Raw genomic sequence first — 24,512 nt, 5'->3', positions numbered from 1 at the left:
GCAGTGTGTGAGTATGGGGGGAGATGTGAGGGTGGGAGTGTATGTGGGGTTTGTGGGGAAGGTGTGTGTTTGGAATTTGTGGGTGGTGTGAGGTTTGGGGGGGGCATCTGTGGGGGGTGTGGGAGATTGTGTGGATGGGTGTGGGCCCCCCCTGCTACATGCCCCCCTCATAGTGCACATCCCCTGCTGATGGCGGTGAAGCAGCAGGCCGCAGGCCCTTGGGGTGGTCATGGCCCACAGTGGGCAGAGGCCCACCGTGGCTCCAGCTGAGGCCCTGGAACTGCACATGGTGACGCGGAGCCCGCCTGGCCCAGGCAGCCATCGTGTACATTCAGGCTGAACCAGGCTGGCTGCATGCCACCATGTACAGCTCCTGGGACTCAGCTGGAGCTGCGAGCCACTGGGCTGGGCTGGCTCCATGTCTCCACATGAGGCTTCCAGCACTTCACTGGGGAGCCACACGTGGAGGCACGGAGTCCACCCAGCTCAATGGCACACGGACCACAAGCCACAGGGAGTCTCTCACCATCAGGCTGTATTTTGCCTGCCCCTGTGTTAGGGTGATTTTGATGATAACGAGTGAAGAGGAAACAGGACAAGTTGTAGGGTGAACTGTATTTATAAGGAAAGTTTTGAAACCACAAGGGAAAAGAGCTGGTTTAAGAGATTTCCCAGAGAAGAGTCAGAGGTAAGCTCTTTAGAAGAACAAGTGAGAACCACCACCAGGGCTATCAATGAAACAATGCATCAATGTATGTATTTTCATAAGATATAGAACTTAAGAACATACACCATAAGGTGTATTAATACATATGTGCATAGCTGAGCACAGTCCTACTCACTGTGTTCCTACACATAGGTAAATTGGGGGCAAAATATGGGACACAGACGCAGATTGGTCCCAGCTCTGGTGCGAGATGCGCAAGTGTAAGCCCGCTGCACTGCCGTGAGCCCAGAGACCCAGAGAGACCCCAGGACCACTGATGAGCCCCGGCCTGCCCCAGGTAAGCAGGGGCCCATGAAGGGAGGGACCTAGATAGCTGGGAGTGGGCTAAGTGGGCCGAGGAGGGTCATACCCCCCACCCCGGCTCCTACTTGGCCCAGCCCCCCCAGGGAGCCGTGCAACTGAGCTGCCAGTGTGCAAGCCAGGTTAGTGGGGGGAGTACCCACCTTTCCTTCCCTCGGAGGTGGGGAGGAACCCCACTTAGCTCCTCTAGCCCCCTAAAAGTAGTGAGGCACCGGCCGGCCCTTCTGCACATGCGCACAGTTTAAAAAGGGCCCAGCAACGGCACAAGCCTCAGTTTGGTCCTGGCTCCAGTGCGAGACACATGGGTGTAAGCCTGCTGCACCCTTGTGAGCCCAGGGACCCCCAGGGAGACCCCAGGACCCCTGATGAGCCCCAGCCTGCCCCAGGTAAGCAGGGACCCATGGAGGGAGGGACCTAGACAGCTGGGAGCAGGCTAAGTGGGCCAAGGAGGGTCACACCCCCTGCCTGGCTCCTACTTCACCCAGCCCCACAGAGAGCCACATGACCGCAGCCTCGCGAACAGGCTGCACAAACAGGCATGCTCTTAGGCCCGACGCACGAGTTAGCGTGGGAGTTTGAACAGGAGGGCAAGTGGGAGGGCCTGTGGCCCTACCTGTGAGCCCCCCTAGGGAAGCCAGTCCCAGCCGTAGCCAGCGCACCAGCGGCATGATGCGGATGGGCATGTGCTGCACCCCGAGGGTCCCTGAAGGGTCTGCGGCCCCCACCCCGGCACCTCAGAGTCTGCCCCCCCAGACACAGCCCATGGTTCTGGGCTTCACACAGATGGAACCTCTGACTCTTGGCTGCGGGGGCTGCCTGTCACTTTTTCAGGCTCTGGGGTCCGGGAGCATGGCCACCTCCCCTTGTGGGGTCTGCTTCCTACTGGGGTCTCTGGTGCACCATCTGGAGGAGCTCCAGGCTGCAGTCCAGAGACTGCGTGCCATCAGGAACTGTGAGCAGGAGATCGACTCCTACTGCCAGGTCCTTCTCCCCCAGGAGGCAGAGGGCAGACCACGGCTTCCCTCCAGGACAAGGGAGGACTCAGGGACCTCCCATTCTGTCCAGCCCAGGGGTTGGACCAAGGTGGTCAAGGGCCCCAAGGTCTGCTCTGAACCAAGGCCCCCACCCCACTGGAGCTTTGCAACAGGTACAGACCTCTTGTAGCCCTAGCAGAGCCTGCTGAGTTGCCAGCTCTTGCAGGCAACACAGGCGCTACTGTAGCTACCACCCCCGCTCTCTCCAAGACAAAACACAAAGTGTTTGTCATGGGGGACTCCATCCTGAGGGGGACTGAGGGGGTAATCTGCCACCCCAACCCCTTAGCCCAGGAAGTTTGCTGCTTCCCGGGAGCCCGCATTCGAGACATTGCAGAGAAGATCCCTAAACTCCTCCAGCCCACTGACCACTATCCCATGCTCCTTATCCATGTGGGCACCAATGACACAGCTTGGAACCCTCCCAGCTGGGTCATGAGGCACTACAGGGATTTGGGAGTGGGGCTTAAGGGTCTGGGGGTGAAGGTCATGTTTTCGTCGATCCTCCCTGTCTCGGGCTATGGGCTGAGGAGGGAGAGGAGGATCCAGGTAGTCAACCAAAGACTGAGGTGCTGGTGTCATCAAGAAGGCTTTGGCTTCCACGACCACAGTTCACTCTTTGGTGAGAGAGGCAGCGAGCTGCTAGGAAGGGATGGCCTCCACCTCTCTCCGCTGGGGAGGAGTCTCTTCTGAGCCAGACTGGCTGATCTGCTCCACCGGGCTTTGAACTAAGCCTGCCGGGGGATGGGGGGACTACTGCCACTGCTGGCCCACTGAGCAACTCTTGCAAAGCCAGCAGGTCAAGGTATTTAAGGGATCCCACCCCTGCCCCAGTCCTGGAACAATCTGTAGGCAAGTCAAGGGCCCCCAAGGGGACACTTGCGTGCCTATATGCAAATGCCAGGAGCTTGGGGAATAAACAGGAGGAACTTGTCCTCCTGCTAAACGCAAATAACTATGATGTCATAGGGATAATAGAGACCTGGTGGGACTCCACCCATGACTGGACCATGGGTATAGATGGCTATACGCTGTACAGGAGGGATCGAGTGGACAAAAGCGGCAGAGGTGTAGCTCTTTATGTCAAGGAAAGCTACCCATCCCTGCAAGCTGACATGGGCACCCACAGTGGGCAACTTGAGACCCTCTGGGTTAAAATCCGTGGGGAACACGGCACAAGGTATACTGTGATGGGAGTCTACTACAGACCCCCTACCCAGGGTCAAGAACTTGACCAGGAGTTTGCCAGGGAATTAGATGAGGCCGTGCACTCCCAGTGCATGATTGTCATGAGAGATTTTAACTACCCAGACGTGGGAGGAGCGCTCAGCCAAATCCGAGCAGTCGCAAAACTTTCTCTTGTGCCAATACGAGGATGACCTCTATCTGACGCAAGAAGTCTATGGGCCGATGAGAGGTAAGACATTGCTTGACCTCGTACTGGCAACCGGGGACAACTTAATCAGCAACCTAATGGTCGAAGGGAAGCTGGGTGACAGTGACCATGAGCTGATCACCTTCACCATCTGCCGTAAAACTGGCAAGTCAGTCAGTAATACAGAAGTCCTTGACTTCAGGAAAGCTGACTTTAACAAGCTAAGGAGGTTTGTCAGTGAGGCCCTAAAGGGCCACAACCCAAAGGAGAGGAGAGTTCAGGATGAGTGGTTGCTCCTCAAGGAAGCAATCCTGGATGCGCAAGCAAAGTCCATCCTGTCTCGGAGGAAAGGCAGCAAAAGGGCACAGCAGCCCCCTTGGCTCTCCAGGGAACTGGCAGACCTCCTGTGTCTTAAAAGGAAGACCTACAAAGGATGGAGGACTGGAACCACCACCAAAGGGGAATACTCTGCTCTGTCCAGACCTGCAGAGAGCAAACCAGGAAAGCCAAGGCTGCGATGAAACTCCAACTGGCTATAAATATTAAGGACAATAAAAAGTCCTTTTTTAGATATGTGGGGAGCTGGAGGAAAATCAAGGGCAACATTGGACCCCTGCTAAACCAGATGGGACAACTGACAACTGATGGCCATGAAAAAGCAAACTTGCTAAATGGGTACTTTGCGTCAGTTTTTCACCAGTCCCATGGGACACCCCTGCCCACTGTGGGTCAGGGAGGCCCGGGTGAGGGAGATTCCTTGCCCTCCATCGAAGCTGACCTCGTGAAGGAACACCTTGACAGGCTGGACACCCTCAAGTCAGCTGGCCCTGATGGTTTACACCCAAGGGTACTCAAGGAGCTGGCAAGCATCGTAGCTCAGCCCCTGGCATGGATCTTTGAGAACTCCTGGAGCTCTGGTGAAGTGCCCGAAGATTGGAAGAAGGCCAGTGTGGTGCCTATCTTCAAGAAAGGGAGGAAAGTAGATCTGGCAAACTACAGACCCATCAGCCTGACCTCTATCCTGGGGAAGGTCTTGGAAAAGATTATCAAAGAGGCCATCCTTAACAGACTAGCTGACAGCAACATCCTGAGGGATACCCAGCACGGGTTTGTTGCAGGATTGCTTGACCAATCTCATTTCCTTTCATTTCATCTCATTTAAAGCAAATAAAAAGCAAGCCTACAGGTTTGTTAGATTCATTCAGTACCTCAGTCTATTAAAATATCCTACATCCTTTGAGTTACAGAAATGCCTTGTACTCCTCAGTTATAGAAAAAAGCATTGTGTATGGATTTAATTTTGAAGCAGACCATTTGCAACAGCTCTAAGATTTCCACTTAATATGCAATATAGTTTTCCATTTGCAATACATACTGGTATTAGAGCTGAAATTAAGCAGATCAAGCCTTTTAAAAAATATGCAAGTGTATGTGCATCTGACTGGGCCATTTTGACTCTGTTCCCGAGAATAGCAGTAGGTCATTACATCTTAGATAAAAAAATAATACTGCTACGATGCAAGAGCCTGAGGCAAGCTTCACCAATGGAGTTATGGTTTATGCCAGTTCCATTGTGTGCTATATTTTTATAATGCTAAGAAATGATTCTCAGAATATTTATATAACCTAAATAAAATGAGATATATGTTGTAGTTGAAGCAGAGAACGGGCAGTCAGGAGGCAAGAGCGCAATACTTGTTCCATCTACAATTTTTTTTTGGAAGTCACTTAAATGGGCAAGTCACTTAAATGCTGTGTTAGTCTCCTCATTTGCTCAGGAAAACAGACCTTATGATGAGAGGCTGAGAGCCATGGGACGCTTCAGCCTAGAAAAGCGCAGGCTCAGGGGCGATCTGATGGTCACCTGTAAGTTTATCGGGGTGCTCATCAGGATCTGGGGGGACATCTGTTCACCAGAGCGTCCCAAGGGATGACAAGATCAAACGGTCACAAACTCCACCACGACCGATTCAGGCTGGACATAAGGAAGAACTTCTTTACTGTCCGAGCCCCCAAGTTTTGAAATAGACTGCCACCGGAGGCAGTCCAAGCACCCACTTTGAATGCCTTCAAGACACATCTGGATGCTTATCTTGCTGGGATCCTATGATCCCTGCTGACTTCCTGCCCATGGGGCAGGAGACTGGACTCAATGATCCTCTGGGGTCCCTTCCAGCCCAAATGTCTATGAAATCTATGAAATCTATGGATTATGAGACCTCAGAATAATTAATGTGCTTCAGAATAAAAAATAATTCAGAGGCATTCTTCTGCAAGTTGTCCCATCTAACTCAATACTGACTTTAGCTAATGTATGAGCTAAATGTATGGCTCATACATTATTAGCTCATGTATTAGCTCAGTATGAGCATTATTAACTCGTGTATTAGTTCAGTATGGCTAATGTAATTTTTTTCAGTTTTGTTAATTTAATCCCTTCAATTGTCTGTGTATATATGTATAAAGCCAAAAAATAATATATATTAGAATTCCAGCTTGTTTTCTACAAGCAAAAATAGTTACTTCCTAAGTTCCTTTTCGATTTGAGCTGCAATTTAAACTCTAGTTTTAAAATATTAGATATAAGCTAGGAAAAATTATTTCTGAAAGAAAGCACTTCACATGTAAAAATTTCTGCAGATTATTACAGCACTCTTCTGCTGTTAAGAAACGATGCAAGTGGACAGTGAAGTGGGACAGCCTTTTCCGGCATCAGCTGCTTCTCCACTGGAACCAATGCCAGATGTTAATAATTCTATTAGAAACCATGCTTTCAGGAAACAAAGATTATTTGTTTAAAATTAAATTTATAACTGCATGTAAACGTAATAAGCACATTTAAAACAGGAAGATATTAGTTCCTTCCCTGAGGCTCACTTACTGGATTTTACATATAGACAGCTGAACCAGTCTGAATACCTCTAAACATCTGGGTAGTTCTGTTTACCTGTCATGCAAATGAGACTACTTGTGTGACTCTAGCACTGTAGCAGAAGCACATTCTCTTTTAACCATCACCTAGTGTACTCATTTCTAGTGTAAACTGCTCTAAAGCATTTAATAAAATCCAAAGTTCCTTTCTTTATGATAGATCCACACTTATTTGGGGGGTAAATGTTTGATGGACAGAGAAACATCATCTTACTATGTCCAGATGCATTCTTCATCAGTTTATGTACTTTATTAACTGTAGCTACCCAGAAATGCACTTGGTCATTGTGTAGAAGACTTCTCTCGAATTCAAAGATACTTCTATGAAATTCTTTTGATCCTGATTTAAAACACTCTTCTCTTTACAAGTTCAGCAACCAAGGAGGTGTCTACTCTGCACCTCACAGACACAGACCCATGTTTCTTTAAACTAATTCTGTTGAGTACTGCCAGCAGTGTAGCTGCAGTAGGATGGAGTCAGCATGACCTCACTGTCTGAATATTCACCTAGCTTCCTGGGTGGATTTTGTAGCTTGTGCTGCATTTTATCCTGCTGCTGGTACACTGTTTTCTGTACCCAAGCTACCTCAGGTATGTTTACCTAAGTTGTGGTCACACCTTGACAAAGTGAAGACACACCCAAAAATAACTAGAAAAACAAAGCAACACTCTGAAAGACCAAAAGGTTTGGCAGGCTTTCCATTATGTCCACTAGCTTGTTGATAATGTACTATAAACTAGTATGACACTGGTCTATTATTGGATCCTTCATTGCACAAGTAGAAGTAGGAATCAGGTCACTGAAGAGATTTCCCATGTGTCATAATTAAAGAAACACCTGTGCTAAATAACTAAATTGATCCTGTGTGAAAATTCAAAGTGTTTAATGACTTCTAAGAATTCTTCCTGAGATAATTTATGAGCCTCAAATGAACATGTCCTTAAAAAGTAGTGGGCTTATGTACAATAGTCTGGGGTAGAATGCTGTTCCAACACACTGGATATAATGTTCTAAGCTCTGATAATAGAGATGCCTGGTGCTATTCCTAGGACCACAGATCAGAATTACATTGTAACAGTGGGTTTTTAAAGCTCTATGTGCGAGATGAAAGACATTTGCCTAGAAGAAATGATGTCATGAGGAAAATAAAACTGAATGAGAAATCCCAAGTGTCATACTACCAAGCATAACTGGGTAGGGGCCAAATGCAAGGACACATAAGTTACATGTTACCATAAATGTGTCTCAATGAACACCAAAATTGGTGGAGGCAAATTGCATGTTAGCATAAATGTGTCTCAATGAACACCAACTATATACGAAAAAAAAAGATTAAATGCACACAGAAAGCTCAACAATCTGTAAAATATTAAACTTACTGGTATCGGGTTTTGTCCTTCAAAGAGTTTTTTCTCGAGTTGCTTCCTTCACTTAAATTGTCTTCTCCGTCTTCAGACTCCAAACTGCGATTACAGCTCCGAATAGTCTGAAAGATACTATTTGCTGTTGATTCTTTTTCTGGATTATTCAAACCATCTTGGCCTATTCTTTGCAAGAAATTATCTTGCCCATTGTAATCTGAAACAAACTAAAATTCCCAAAAGAGTTAATACAATAACAGTGAGAAATTTGTATTAAGTAACCTAGAGAATTAGAGGTTTAGAGATTTTTCAAAGGAACCTACCAGTACGGGGCACATATTTCCCAATTTCAATGGGAATAGGACACTTAATTCTGGTCCCTGATTAGGAATCACAGACACTATGGTTAATTCTAATATAATAAAAGCCGTGTCAGTCTGTCTGTCCATAACACTCGGGACCAACTGCGCATGTGCTGCCCATAGGGTGGTGGATGGTGAATGGCTGACCCGGAGCGTTACAGACAGACAGATAGGAGGAGGTGGAGGCAGAGGCAGTCGAGGGCCAGGCGATTGGGGACGCAGTGTGGAGCACTCCCTGCTGCGGGGCACTGCCTACCATGGGGCACAGTGAGCTTCCTGCAGTGGGGTGCTGCCATGTGGTGCAGCACACCCTACTGTGTGGACTCCCTTCCCTGCCACCTTCTGCTCCCTGCCGCCTGTTGTCAGGAGGTGTGGCATGCCACCAGACCACAGCCGGCAGGGAGCTGGAGGTGGCGGGGAAGAGGAGGAGGGGGCAGCATGCCCCACCCCGCCCCACCCTGCCGCAACCCTGACTGCCTGCCCTGCTCCCTGGCCCCCAACTGCCTCCACCCAAGGAGGGGGAGGGGAAGTGTGGGGGGTGGTTGCATGCAGCCAGACACCGAGTGGGCACAGCGTGTGGCACAGGATGGAGGCTATAGCTGCCGTATGCAAGCTTCCCCCCATCTTCCTGGGAGGCACCGCAGGGTGGAGCAGTAGGAGGTGGTGGTGGGGGAGCATATGGGGCTGGACATGGGAAGAGCTGGGGGAGAGGGGCACATGTCCCCCCCTTTGGCACCCCCACTTCATGACCCTGGAAGAGCCATTGGGCTCTGACTGCCCCACAACCCAGGCCAGCTGGGGCCCCGTTCATGGTGACTGGGCTCTGTCCAGGCCAGTTCATGGGGCAATCGGAGCTTGGTGGCTCCTCCAGGGGCATGGTGACATGACAAGGGAGGGAGGGGCGTGGCCCCCTGGTCTGTGCACAGGGCAAGGGCAAGCTTCAGCTGCAGCTTGCGCTCAGCCTCTGCTCCATGCCTCACTGCCGTTGCTTTGACACTGGTACAGTGCCATGTGAATCCTGCCACGGGGTGGGCCGGGCAGTGAGGCACATGGTGCTGTGCTGCTATTGAATCAGCAGCAGCAAGGCACAGAGCAGAGACTGAGCACAGCCCACAGCTGCAGCCTGCCCCTGCCCTGTGAAAAGACCATGGGGCCATGGACCCTTCCTTGGCTCCCCCATGCCACACCCCTGCTGGGCTCTGACTGCCCCACAACCTGGCCCAAATGAGGCCCCATTCATGTTGACCGGGGCCCTGGCTGGGCCAGGTCATGGGACAATCAGAGGCATGGCACAATGCGGCGTACGGGGGGGAATGGCCCGGAGTTGAGGTGGGGGGGAACAAGCTCAGACCCAGACTGGCAGGGGGAGGGGGGAATGGGCAAGGACCCAAACCAGTGGGGGTTGAAGGAGAAACGGGTCTGGACCCAAAGTGGGCCTGGACCTGAACTGGAGGGCAGAGGGAACAGTCCCGGACCTGGACCTGGACCCTAAGCGGGGGGGACCAGATGTGGGCCTGTGTCCCTGCCCGCCCATCATTCTTGACAGGCAATTTGCTAGTACAAATAATAATAACAGTTCCCTTAGATTCATTGAAAGTTTCAGCCTTAATGTAAGAGGAATGTCTTATTTGAAAGAAAGCAAAAAGACTGCATAGAATGTTCATACATAAGGGCCTCATCCACTAGGGTTCTAAATTGTGCTTTTAAGATCCTAAATGACTTCAACTGAGTTAAGTGGAAATTTTTTCAACTACACTGAGAAAAAGAGTCAGTAAACTCTATCTGCAATTAGAATTATACAATACATTCACAGTCATCTACAATTTGATAGGAAGCCTCATTTGCTGCATACCAACATGAACCTATGATAGAACATCAATACTACTCCTTAACATTTTACCTCTAATGTTTCATCCTGGGAATTATACTGTGGACAAAGTCTGATGAGACTTGCTGCTCCATCCAGAACTTCACAAAGCTCCTTTAAAAATACACCACAGAAGGGAACGACTTTACAGCCTGGAATATTCAGAGCCCGATTTACCACTTTCCTGTATTCAGAAGATGATTCATGTTGTGCCATAGCATCTTTCAGACTCCGCATGATTTCAATATCAGACTGATCCATAAACTGCCACATTTTTAAAACTTTTCTAGACCTATTACAAATGTATGACAAAACATTTATTTAGAAGAAAATAAAAAACACAGTTAACATTCTGAAATGTTCAACACCTGAAATGTTCACACAGTTCAACACCTGAAATCTACCAAATAAAGGAATTTTTTCATGTTTCCACTAGCATTATTAAAAAATAAGTTAAATAAATCATATTTGGTAGTTCTACAAAAGGACAATTTTTTCTTTTATGGTGCTGAACATAAAAGCAAATGAGGAAAGTAAGTAGTGGGATCTCAATATTGCTCGAGCTACATCTGGGATTTTGAAGAGAGACTTAGGGAGTACTATTGGAAAAGAAAACAGAAATCTCGCACATTTTTATTGTGACACTGCCTTAAAATAGAAGTGGAAGGAAATTAGAGAGGGGATTAAAGGAACAATGCCAGAATACATAACAAGTATCTTTTGCAGTGTTATGAACAATCCCTCAAGTAGCAAAAATGAGAGAATTTTAAAAACTGTTTTTATTTTAATCATAAATACTGATTATTTAATTTTGCATTTCTTTCAGATTGGACAATGAACCTTTCTGGCTTGCAGGCACTAATGCAACGCTGCAATGTTCCTGTTGTTCTATAGGGAAACTAATGACATTATTATGTTTCTATCCCCATGCTCTCTACTTTTTCTAGAAACATTTTTTGTCTGCCATTACCTTTCTTTTGCTTCCTTCAGTTATGCACAGGAAGCTCATGGGAAGCTTATAGGTCCTTAAAATGTTTTACGCTTCTGCATCCCTGCTACAATTTACATGGCCTGGGAGATTGTGGATGTTTTTTGCCAGACACGACTCCTTGTGTTTGTGAGTAAAAATGTAAACTAATAGCACAATACAAATTCTTAGGAAATCACAAATAGCTACAGTAAAAACACATTAAAACTTTGACATATAAACACAAAATACAAAGTTAAGAGACTGGAACTTTGGCTTTAACCCCTCCTAGTACAGAGAAATTCACTGCATAGTGGGTGCATCTACACGTGCACATATACTGCGCAGTAAGCAAAATTACTGAGTGGTATGGGCACCCATCTACATGTGCACACCCGTACTTCGTAGTAAATATGGTGACTTATGCTGACTTGAGTGTAAATTTGATACCTGTATCCTTCAGGTATCAAATTTATACCCAATTAGTTACTGCACAGTAACACACATATAGATGGTATACTGTGCAGTAACACTGTGTGTGGGGACTGATTTGGGACTAACTTTAGTCCTGAGTCAAACCACACACAGCACTAATGCACTTTAATGCCTGCATGTGTAGATACTGGCCTGTTTCTGCATACTAAGCAGTAACTTACTGTACAGTAAATTTAAGTAGGTGTAAATGCACATGTAGACACGCCCACTGTCAAGTAGGAGCTGTCAGTGTAGGTATAATGGAATGGATACAGAAGTGTTTCATTTCACATTTCATTTTGACTTAAGGTATAACCATACTATTAGTTTAATATGTTTCATCTGTATTATATAAAGTCCAATCTAAAATTATAATTATTCTCTTTGGTTCCATAGAGCCAAAATAGAACTGTTTTTTTAGTTATCTTTTCTCATTTGAAACTGCTATTTGAAAAATGTACAGTCATATTTTCAGTTTAACTATTTAGCACATACCAAGATAAATCATGACATCTCCAAAGAATTCTGAGAAATGTCCGTCTCTCACTGTTTTAATTTTTCCAGATTATCAGAAATTTACTAGATAAGGTGACATGACTTATCAACAATATTCTGTTTAATACTGTGATTGATAATGCCATAAACTGTTCTTCAGAAAAAGAATTGTGCTTAACAGAAGCTGCATTTTAATCTCTCTGTTTCTCAAACTTCCTCATGTAAAAGAACAAAAAAACCCAAGTTACCAGTACCTGAGTCCTGCCAAGAACTCCATTACAGCATTGTAGTTGCCCATGTTCCAGCAGCATTGTGCCACATGTACTAAATATGAGAAGACTTCTCGTTTCTCTTCCATAGAACCTGCAGTCAGGATCAGCCATGTAACCCAAGAGCTCACCTTAGAAAACAAACCATACAGTTCAGAAAATCAGCCACAGCTATTTGGCAAGTTAATACATATTTAATGAATATTTGTAAATTTTGGATTACGTCTATCAGGCATAAAAGTAGATATTTGACCAATATCTATATACAGATAAAAAAGTCACATACACTTACCAGATAAATGATATACCGTATTTACTCAAATATAAGACAGGTTTTTTTCCCCATTCAGCATGAGGAAGAAAGCCCCTACCTTACTGACACTTCCTTAGCCTGACGAAGGGTTTTTGAACCCGAAAGCTTGCTTAATAACTTTTCTCCAACTATTTGGGTTGGTCTAATAAAAGATATCAAATTCACCCAAGGAACCTTGCCTACCTTACATATACACACAAGGAAACCTCATTAAAATACACTGTCTATCTTTGAACTGCTGCTAAAAGCAGCATATATTCAATAATGGAAACCTACTATGAAGTTCATTAATTTTGTGGCCAACACTGAGCAGGACTATAAAATGCATGTTCCATATCGGGCATGGAAACTTACTTTTTTGGGTTATTTCTACTGGAGGGATCATGCAAGAAGGGGAGATAGCTGCTTCACCTGAACACTAGCAGGGGGACTGCTGGCCTGCAAAGGGCCCTCCCCAACATGACTGCAGCTGCTACATCCATCAGCATGGAAACTTACCGTAAGAACAGATTAATGTAACCCATCTAAATAAACTATATAATAGTACCCATTGAGTGCAATCCCCCTCAGCACCTACTCTTTTTTCAAGTCATGGTGAGTCACTACATTGAAAACATTTCAAATTCCTCTTCACTCCCACAGCTGAGCTGTGCCTTTCTTTTCCATTTCAAGTTATTCCTGTTTCTTCACTAGCCTTAAATGTCTGGATTACATCACCAAATTGGGCCCCAACATTTCACCCAGATCCCCCTGTTGCCACTTTTACCAGCCTGTCACGTATGATTAGTGTGGCCCTGCCCTCCATGAGGTAAAGCCAGACCAGGTTGCCCTATGCCTTATCTGTATATAAAACTTTGGAGGATCCCAGGACTCATGATAAGAACACCTGATTTCAATCATGAGGGAGGGCTAATTAGAATGTGGATCCTTTGTGGGGGATATCTGCAGTATACATACATACTGAGCAGTGCTGAACTGTTAGGTCAATATGGCTTGAAATGCTGTTGACTCTGCTGGGGCCCAGCCCAATGAACTATTTGTAATTCATGAACCTTTTGGCTTTGGACTAATGTCATGCATAGACCTGCTGGAGCTCTTTTGAGAGCACCTGCAGGAGAGCCAACTGGGAGCAGAGATGGAGCAGGGCCTTGTGACCCTTCAGTACAAGAAGGGACCGAGGGAAAAGTTGAAGAACTGGAGGCCGATCACCCTCCTGATCTTCAACTATAAGCTGCTGGCCAAAGTCTTGGCTGAGCAATTTAAATCCATCCTAGATACAGTCGTCCATGAGGCCCAGTCATGCAGGGTGCCGGGGTGACAGATCCACGGAGCCCTGGTGTAACTGAGAGATGCACTCCAGCTGGAGAGGGAGAGAAGACAGAGCATAGTTTCATAGTTGGTAGGGTCAGAAGGGACCTGAGCAGATCATCAAGTCCGACCCCCTGCCATAGGCAGGAAAGAATGCTGGGGTCAAATGACCCCGGCTAGGTGCTTATCTAGCCTCCCCTTGAAGACCCTCAGGGTAGGAGTGAGCACCACTTCCCTTGGTTCTCCAGATCCTAGCCGCCCTGTGAAGTAGTGCTTCCTGATGTCTAGCCTGAACCTACTCTCAATCAACTTGTGGCCAGTATTCCTAGATACTCCTGATAGTGCTTGGGGGAACAGGGTCTCTCCTGTTCCCTGCTGGTCCCCACTGGTATGTTTATGGACGGCCACCAGATCCCCTCTCAGCCTTCTCTTGTGGAGGCTGAACAGGTTCAGGTATCATAGCCTCTCCTCGTAGCGCCTACACTGCTGCCCCCTGACCATGCGAGTGGCCCTCCTTTGGACCCTCTCAATGCTGTCCACATCCCCCTGGAAGTGCAGCACCCAGACCTGGACACAGTACTCCAACTGTGGTTTGACCAATGTCACATAGAGGGGGAGGATCACCTCCTTGGACCTGCTCGTGATGCATCTGTGGATGCATGACAAGGTGGGTTAGCTTTACTGACCATGTCCTCACACTGATGGCCCATGTTCACCTTGGAATCAATAATAACTCCAAGATCCTTTTCTGCATCTGTGCTGATGAGAAGGGAGTTCCCCAGCCTATAGGTATGCTGCTGGTTCTTTCTCCCTAGGTGTAGTACATTGCATTTGTCAGTATTGAATCCCATCCTATTCTCATCTACCCACTCCTGTAACCTGTCCAGATCTAGTTGTAGCCTGTCCCTCCCTTCTGTTGCGCCCACCTCTCCCCACATCTTAGTGTCATCTTTTGAACAAGGTACTTTTTACCCAGTCGTCCAAGTTGATGATGAAGATGTTGAACAGTGCGGGCCCGAGGACCGAGTTCTGGGGGGACCCACTGCCCCTATCCCTCCAGGTTGAAAATAACCCATCCATCACCACTCTCTGGGTGTGGCCCTCTAGCCAATTTCTGACCCATCTGACTGTGTAGGCATCGATGTCACAGTCGCCTAATTTTTTAATGAGAATGCGGTGAGAGACAGTGTCGAAAGTCTTCCTAAAGTCGAGAAAGACTACGTCCACCGCTGTCCTAAACCTGGACCTGGAGAAGGCCTACAACAGAATGTCCCATTGGTTCCTGTTCCAGATGCTGGAGTGGATGGGAGTCCCCTCAACCTTCGTTGGATGGATCAGGACCCTCTACACAGAAGTGAGCAGTGAAGTGCAGATCAACGGTTCCCTGAGCGCCTGGATCACAGTGGAGTTGGGGGTCCAGCAGGGCTGCCCACTCTCCCCGATACTGTTTATCTGTGCCATTGAGCCTCTGTCCCAGTGCCTGAGGCAGGACCCAGGGACCCACGGAGTCCGCATCCTGGGCAGCAGCAACTGAGAAGCCAAGGTCCTGGCCTACATGGATGATTTGAACATCCTGTGTTGGAACAGGGGGTCAGCAGAGAGAGCCCTGGTGCACAAGCAGGTATAGGAGATGGCAGTGGAGGCCAAGCTCAATGTGAGCAAGAGCACCTGCCTGGCCATGGGCGAGCTTGGGGACCTGGAGTCTCTGGGGGTCTCTGTCCCCCACGAGGGGGTCAGGATCCTCAGGATAGATTTCAACCCTGAGCTGAGCAGCAGGACAGCATGGGAGAAGACAGAGGCAAAGGTAAAGCAGAAACTGGGGCTGTGGCACATGCGCTCCCTCTCCATTGCGGGGGGGTGCTCGTCCTTGTGAAGGCAGTATTTTTACCAGTGCTTCTGTACACTGCACTGGTCTTTCCCCCTTCTAAGCATGTCACCCACAGGATCCAGAGGGCCATGTGCATTTTCTTCTGGGGCTCCAGATGGCAAAGGGTCACCCAGAAGACCTTGCACAAGGAGAAGAGGGCTGGGGGCAGGGGCATGCCAGACATCCTCCTGTTCCTGTAGGCCAAGTATACGAGCCTGATCTGCAAGCTGGTGACCGATGCAGAATCCAAAACTGTTTGCCTCATGAGGTATTTTGCAGGGCACATCCTGAGACACTGGGGGGTATTCATCCCGACCAACCATAGACCATTTTTGATTCAATGCAGTGTGTGCTCCCCATACACACATACACTTGGGGAGCACCTACACGTGGTGATTTAAGGCAAATTAGCCATTTTTAAGGCACATTAGGGCACAGGTCTATACATGTGTGCTCTTAATGTGCCTTAAAATTGGCAATTTTAAACTAATCATGCCTAAATTTAATACCTGCTTAAAGCAAATATCAAATTTAGGTGCAATTAGTTAAAGCGCCTTAACCCACATGTAGACGCAGTAAGGCACCTTACTGCTATCTGACTGAGCAGGCTGGAGCTGAGGCCATGGGGCCCTGCACTGCTGCTGGGCACCACCAAGATGAAGAAGTGGTGGGTGCTGTTCTGCAAGTGCAGGCGCTGCAGTTGGAGCAGCGGTTCTCACAGCAGCAGTTTCTGTTGGTGTGTGATAAGTTGGCAGAGGGGGCAGGTGACATGAGGGTTCCTGTCAAAGCACAGGTGAAAGACCCTGCTGTGATACCCTGCAAGGGAAGGGAGCAGGTGCAGGCAGGGCCTTTGCTAGTGGATCCCCCATGCCTCTCCTTCAGGGTGGGTTTGCTGGCCAGGCAATGCAGCCCTGCAGGGTCAGAATGCCTTGCTGCCCGCCTAGGATTCAGGCACCCTTAGAAGCCTGTGGATGGGAGAGACAGCATCAGCTCCTGGGGGCTCTGTACAGCTCAGCTTGGGCAGTCTGGGCACAATGCAACTGAGGGTTCGGCCTTGGATCAGGCAGTCCAAGGAGACAGTGAAGCCCAAAGCGATGTTGAACCCAGCCTGCCCCAGGCTAAATCACACAGAGCCCCCAGGAGCTGATGCCACCCCTCCCATCCACAGTGTTCAGCATGGAGGCCAGGCACTTGCCCGGGACAGAGGTGGATGCAGCAGGGAAGGCTGTACCTGGCACTGGGGGCAGATGCAGTCCTAGACCACCTGCTATCCTGGGCAGGAGCTCCAGTGAGCAGCATTAAGGTGCTTGAAGGCCTCCATGTATAGACATATGCCTAAATCATCTTCATGAGCTTTAAGCTAAGGCACATTAAGTTTAGGCATGCAGAAAATCACATATAGACACACCCTTGGTATATTACATAGTCTGCGTTCACACACATATATATAAACTTAAAATTATCTAAATTTCAAATGACTTTTTTAAAACTATTTGTTATAACCAAAAATGCTGAACAACAAAGCAGATGTTCTGTATACATTTAAGCTATTGAACAACATGGGCTGTTTAAGCTAAGGTTAAGCTTTTTCAAAGCTTGCTGAAGTGATTTGCAAGAACAAAATTAATAGGAACTGGTATCCCAGTTTCTATGACAGCCTTGAAAATCTAAGTCTTGGTGTAACTAGCCTATTTTTTAAAATGCAGCCAGACAGAAGGGGCAGTAATAAATCAGAAGGTTATTTCTGGGTTGTGCTCACTTTACTGTATATATTTTTTCATGATGTGTAAAATCGGTGACTATAATATGCTCCATATATTTTTAATAATTAGCTACTGTACCTATTTGCTAGATCAGCACTGAAGAAGCAAATTGCACTTTCATTCTTGACTATACTTCCATGTTTTGTAATGCCAAAATAAGAAATCAATTTATTACATGATTCTGCTTATATTTAAAAAATTAAATCAGGAATAGTTATCTACTTTTTACCACTTTGAACATTTTCAGTTTACTTTCCCACAACATCCAGAAAAAACATATAATTCACATGCATATATAATTTAAACCAAGTGTTCCATTTTATAATACAATTCCCAAGGGCTTGATTTTTGTCACTGAATAAACACTTGTCAACATAAAAGAATAAATACAATCTGTTTACTGACATTGAGTTCCACTTTCCTTCTGGTCCTGAAGGATTCATGTATTTACAGACATTACTAGAAGGATGAGAGCTTTACATGAAATGAGAAAATACAAGCTTCCCCTCAAAAAGCTACTAATTACTGTCTTACTAATTAAGTACATCAACTAAATGTGTAAAATGAATTGAACATTTCTTGAATTCATTGAAAATAGATATGGATGTACATATAGATTATAAACACTACTATATTTTCCCAAACCTTTGCAGACACGGGGCCAGATTCTATTTCACAATTTGAGCGTCTAAGTGAGATTCTGTTCCATTCTGTTCAAGTCTGTGAGTGGTGGTGCCCAAGTCAACTTTGTCACGAGGTCCATGCACTCCAGCCTCTAGGGTGCCAGCTCTTGGGACCAGATAGTTTGACCTATAATACATCCCATCTGCAGGGCACACCCCCTGACTTTCCTGCCACACCTTGATCTTCTGAGATTGAGAGAGGGTCCTTGCTCATCAATGGGTACTCCTATGAGCAGTGTCTATTGGTTCTCGGGGCTTCTTCTCCCCTTTGCACCCCATCCATATGCCAACCAGGTCTTACGAGGGTTCAGACTATGGTCCTTTGCACAGGAGTGTCCCATAATAGCAATGCAATCAGTAAAAAACTCCACTCACTTTGTTCAGCAAAGGTTTGCAAGGCCCTTAGGCTAAAGATTTCAACTTAGTCCCCTCAAATCAACTAAAGATTTACATGATCCTGTGGTAGCTCAGAGGTAGATCGCTCCATGCCCTCTGGCGATTGTGACTCATTAATTTCCTCTAGGCAGAATTAAACTCAAGCCTTCAATAAATAAATGGTTCATACAAGTCCTAATTAATTCATTTTCAGACCCCTCTGCACTGTCCGGAGGCAGCGATCCATTCACGCCCTCAAGGAAATCAAATATGTCAAGTCCTCTTAGAATAAATTGCTCCCATGAGTCCCAAGCAATTCATTAACCTGAGTTCATTAACTCACTCCAATTCCAGTCATTGGTCTTTAAAGCTTCTGACTGGTAGGTCAATCCAGTCTACTTTGAACTAAAGTGAATCCAAACTCAAACGATCAATTCTCTTCTAATGACAAACAACTGATGTGCTCTCAATCCCAAGCACTCCCAGCTAACTTACATCCATTGCTTCAGCAACTCATGCTGATGAAGCCGCAAACCCTGGGGCTTATCCCAGGCTAAGCCTCATTCGCTCCACTCCAGAGTTTGGACCTCTGGGGCTGAAGACTCCTCTGAGCCTCCAGTCTGGTGAGCAGGTTCCTTTACCCCTTCACATTGCCTCTATCAGGGCTTTGATGCTGCTGAGCTCCGAACCCTGCCTTCCACCTTCCTGGAGTACTCCTCCTGCCGGCACATAGTGCTCGCTTATGACATCTGCCCCAGTGCGCTGGCCAACCTGCAGTTGGCACAAGCTGGTGACCCAGGGTTGCCACTGTACTTGTGGCTCTGCCGCCTGCATTGTTGCCAGCCCTGCAGGTAAGTATGGCCCATGATGCACCTTCACCGGGCTAGCATTAAGTCCCTGAAAGCCATAGGGGATGCCTCCTGGGGTGTCACTACACTGGCACTGCCCTGCCGGGTACACCCCACTAAGACAAAGTCCTTGAAAACCCATTACTACATCTACTTTTATAATACACTGCCATCTGACCATTATGATTGAGTCACAAAAAAGCAGCAAGGAGGAGGACACACCCACCTTTTTCATTAATAGTTTTTTTCAGGGACTAAACCTGGGTAAAACACAATCTCACATAAATGCCTAAGTCCACTTATGTGCCTGATACGTAGAATGGAATTTGGCCCACAGTGTTCCAAACTTCTCATTTTGTATGATGAGAACAATAAATATAATAAGAGCAAGACCAAGATAAGAATTATCTTGCTTTTCAATCTTTCTGATGCCTAATTTAAGCAAGCACAACAAAGTCAAGTTCCACTGTTTTCTTAATGTCAAAATGTATTAATATTATATAATATTAGTGAGACCCTGTGTTTAAATTATACTTGGATCATAGTAGAAACTAGCAGAAGTCAGAAGATTAAGTTATGGGTTTGCTGTAAATCCAGTTGTAGGAAGGGAGAAAGGTATGAAATGAGGGAGGGAGGGAGGGAGGGAGGAAAACCCAAAAGATCATTTTGTTGGTCACAAGTTCAGGATTATTCCATTTTATTTTTTATAACTACCTCTTTTTCTTTAAATAAGTTAATAAAAGGAAAGTAGGTCAATATAGTGCTACAAATGTTCATATATATTTCCAGTGTTTTAAAAATGGGTCTAATTTACTCAAACGGTAAAAACAGCTCTTTATTTCAAGTGTGTCATAAATGTAAGTATATTTTGAAAAAGGACCAAGATTCTGTTCTGTGCCTTTATGTGATGCAACACAGGACTCGAAGTGTAGGCAGAAAAAAGCTAATGTGTTATGAACTACCTTTGTACACCCTTGGATTGGTCCAAGGGCTACATAAATTAGGCAGTCATCAAGGGTGTGTAACTTACAACATGATTTCCCCATTTGTCTATAGGTAGCAACACTTCCCAACATCAATGTGGAGTTATACACTACTGCCCCATGACTTGAACACTCTCCCTATCTCCAGCCCATGCCCAGCTTATCCCTTATACCATGTATCTTCTGTACTTCCTGACCACCAGGAATTTTTACCCAACCAGACCTGAAATTTGAAGCTCTAGTACACCACTCATGAACTGCAAACCTAGAACTATATACTGCCTTTTATGATTATCTCTGTCGTTTAGTCCAGGGGTTGGCAACCTATGGCCTGAGGGCTGGATCTGATATGTGAATGCAGTGGATCCGGCCCAGGACAGCTCAGGGAATCAGCAGCATGCTCCAGCCATAGCAACAGAGGAGGTGCCCCCAGGGTCCATGTTCAGTTTAGTCTCTGTTGCAGCAAGGCAGGCATCTGCAGGGTGCTAGTGCCTGCCTTTTTCTATCTATTCCCTTCTCAGCATCTGCTGATTGAAAAGGGGGGTGGGGGGGTTACAGGGAGAAGGACTGGGTCACAAGCAATGGCCCACAGTGACAAAAGTTTGCCAATCCCTGATTTAGTCAATCTGTGTAGCACATAATATTTTCTGGGTATCAAGTCCATAATCTATTTTTTTTAGCTACATACCTATTACACTTATTTATGTACATAGCATAACCCAAAGCCCAGTGAAATCTATGGAAAGACTTCTAGCTCTCCAATCCAAAATGGGCAATCTAGCTATTTTTTAACCAGACTAAACATAGACTAGAACAATAATGGGCAACATGACATAAAATGAACAATGCTGAAGTTATACCACAAATAATATAGCTAACATTTCTTTGACTGGAAAAGAGAATACAAAATAAATACATAGTTTCTCATATACCACTTCATCCAAATATTCATTTCAAAGCCCTTTGGAGGATTGTTCTTGTAGTTTTGTAATTTTAATAACACCTTTACTGTAAGATAGAGAAATCCATAGATCTAAATGAGTCTGAAAGCCATAGACTCCTCAGCCAGAAGGGAATATACTGTATCATTGCTGCTCTCTCACTCTTATTTTTTGTGTTGTCCTGAGGAGCAGTACAAAAAATTGCTAGTAATATAGCAGATACATTTCCCAGCTCTGCAAAATGTCATTCACCACTTCACATCCTGGGTCCTGACACAAAGACAAACTGCAGGCCACATCACTGTTTCCAGATGCAAAGAGGTTAATTACTCGCTCACCAAACTGATTTATGATGAGTGTAGTAATTTTAGATATAGAAAGCAATTTGCTAATCTGACTTATGCTACATTATTTAAGTCTTGGTATTCAGCTTTTCAGTGCTGGGTAGCACACACAGAAAAAGGAAACTTTGCTCTTCTATTAACAGGTGAAGTTTGCTCTACCTTCCTAAGTTTTATGAAAATGCTTTATGACTTACTGACTGTCACAATTAGAACTAGTCTTTTATCAGTGGAAGAAGCATTGCTCCAAGACTTCAGTGAATCATTGAGTCCTAGGAGGTGTATGCTGGGTTCTCTCTTTCTAGATTCCATTCCTGCAAGTGAATTAGTAGAATCACTTCCTAAATACAAATCTGATTTTGTACATTCCCTAGCGATGGAAACAGAGAATAGAAACAATAAAGCTATATGTATACTAATAGAAGTAATGGGATAAGATGTAGATGTGCTTCCTGGAATTACTGGATAAGTAGGAAAGGAATTCTGGATCACATCTGGGTATGAGATAATTGTCGCCAGCAGGCACCAATAAGAATTGGATTTTTGTTACTGTGATGCTGCTTGTTTTCCACTCTGACTGTTTAACAGTCTTCTGAGAAGAGACCTTGTACCTAACTAGACTTATCTTTAGCTCAGGCCTAGGCACTCCAGCAATCATCTTTGTATTTGTGGCAGCTTTCTCTCTGTGTTCAGAAATCTGATCTAAAACCTAAAAAAGTGTTCAAGAAAATATATATGACTTGCCCTGTTTCCTAAAGCTAATATTATTGCTGCAGTGATTCTAGGAGACCGTGGGAACACAAATGATATCAAATGATAACAATCAAAATTGGGAAAAGAAAAAAAGACTGCCATTTATCTGAAGATTAGAACTATATGAGACAGCTAAAAACCAGGAATGAACTAAAGATAAAGCCTTCTTTAGAAAGTGAAGTAGAATATAGGAGATTTCAATAACAGTCTGACCTTTCCAAGGATTGTTGAAACTGGGAATGAGACATAGCTGTTCTTCTAGGTTTTTAACAGCTTTTGCACAGTGTTCATTGACTTTAACTGATCAAAGCTTTTAGTATTCTTTTGCTCTCAAATTGAATGTGGCATTAATCAGTACTTGAACTCTGGAGATGTGTGGCTAGAAGACCTTATGACAGCTCTGAAGCAAGAGATGCATGTGTCTATGAATTTTTGCGTTGATGTGCCACGCTGTACTTCATAGAGGTGAGCAGGGAAACAAGGGGCTGAGCATTATCTTCTTTGCTATGCTCTGTGAAGGGGAAAAGGGGAATCAGCACCAAAAATAATTAACCCATACAGCTGTATTCTGTGAAGGTGTCCACACTGATTTGTCAATTTATTTCCATTTTGGAGTTTGTTCCAAAAATCTTTCATTAGAAATGGGAGTAAAATTGGGCTCAGAGGTTGCTCTAAAACAGGGGTGACCAAGTTGTGGCACGGGCAGCCTCTGTGTGTGACATGCTGGCAGGCAGCACATAGAGCACCAAATCAGGCAGGGAGCACAGGATAGGAAGCCAGGTAGGAAACAAAAGAAGAGCAGCAGCTTGGTTTGGGAGCACAAGGCATGGAGCACAAAGTAAGGGGTAAGGAAAAGAGACTTGAGTGGCATATGAGGAGGACATGTATTTAATCTGTAGCATACCAGCCAAAATGTTTGGCCCCTAGCTACAGATTTCCCCATCCTCATTGAGGGTGGGTTTATTTCTCTCCTTTCTAGCACCTGGGCCCATTCTCTCAAGAAGGCCTCAGTCTGGGGCTTAAAGACAGGCAGCCAGTTCTATGCTTTTCTATTACGCAGGATTCATAAACACCAAATAGGTCTGTCTTCCCGTGGGTCTTCAGCAGCCTAGTAAATGAGCTGGTTTCCCTTGGAAGTAGAGGCCCTGCCACAGAGGTTCACACTGAAGGAAGGAATGATCTCAATGGCCCCTTACTGTGCTCCATGGCATAGATAGCCTCTGCTGTGCATACTACCCTTCAAGAGTCATCTCTCACAAAAGTGGAAGAGGAACCAGCTGAAGTAAATGCCTCAGAGGGGACATGGAATTTAGGAGACAATCTCCCGTAAAATTAAATTAGCTGGGAACTGGTCAGATGCATTACTCAGCAGAACTGTTATTAAGAAATTTAAAATAAAAGGAAATTAGCAAGAAAGATTTTGTGACAAGGTAGTCTGCTTGACACGACCAGCTGTTGTGGGAGCAAAGCAGCTGGAAGCTACTTCAATAGGCAGGAGGACCCAAGGTACTGCCCTGAGGACCCAAGCAACCTGAAGTAATGGACCATGGACTTCAGCACAAAAAATAATATTATAAGGTTCTAATATTAAGTTATATTGAAATGCCTTGGGTAAGTTATTAATTAAAAATATTATTTATAACTGCCACCAATATAAAAAATGATACATATCATATACATATGAGGACCACTGTAATAGAATAGTTAGTTTTTTACATTAAATTCTTCATGAAATATTCTTGTTTTTCTAAATTAGCCAAAATGGATGCATCCACATAAATGCGCATGTGTGTCTTACAGTGTCTCAAAGCCCTTTGAGAGGCTTCAAGAGGCATGTGGGGGAATGAAAAAACATTCCCCACACTGCAAGTTTGCAGCACAGGGGCAAAATCAGACCCCTAGATATCCAGGGGTAAAAAAAAAATGCTCCGCAGAACAGCGGGGCAAGGTGTGGTCTCAGACTGTGCCTGGAGGCATCCTGGGAGTTGCTAGGAGAGATGCTCTGGTTTCTGGCCAGAGTGTCTCTGTGGTGCTCCTGCTGCCCCCGGCGCTGTCAAGGGTAAGTTAGAGATGTGGGGGGAGGGGTATGGGGGGTGACATGGGTGGGTGTGAGGAGTGCCAGAGGGATGTTGGGGGGTGTCAGGAGTGGAGGAGGTTGTTGGGGGCCATGGGGA

The 24,512-nt window shown here is 45.8% G+C and overlaps 1 protein-coding gene across 3 annotated transcripts in view; it reads right to left on the bottom strand.

Moving 5' to 3' along the window:
• PLCE1 (phospholipase C epsilon 1) overlaps positions 1-24,512 on the bottom strand; it is a 336,566-nt gene that overhangs the window by 67,952 nt on the left and 244,102 nt on the right. For all 3 annotated transcript variants that reach the window (XM_025191703.1, XM_025191705.1, XM_025191704.1), the window contains exons 5-7: positions 12,149-12,294; positions 9,992-10,250; positions 7,748-7,956 (exon numbers count right to left, since the gene is read on the bottom strand). In XM_025191703.1, coding sequence (XP_025047488.1) covers positions 7,748-7,956; positions 9,992-10,250; positions 12,149-12,294 — 614 coding nt within the window. The remainder of the gene's footprint in view (positions 1-7,747; positions 7,957-9,991; positions 10,251-12,148; positions 12,295-24,512) is intronic.

The sequence above is a fragment of the Alligator sinensis genome, unplaced genomic scaffold (genome assembly GCF_000455745.1).
Source record: "Alligator sinensis unplaced genomic scaffold, ASM45574v1 scaffold472_3, whole genome shotgun sequence".
NCBI classification, from domain to species: domain Eukaryota; kingdom Metazoa; phylum Chordata; order Crocodylia; family Alligatoridae; genus Alligator; species Alligator sinensis.
This window is presented reverse-complemented; position numbering and strand designations above follow the sequence as displayed.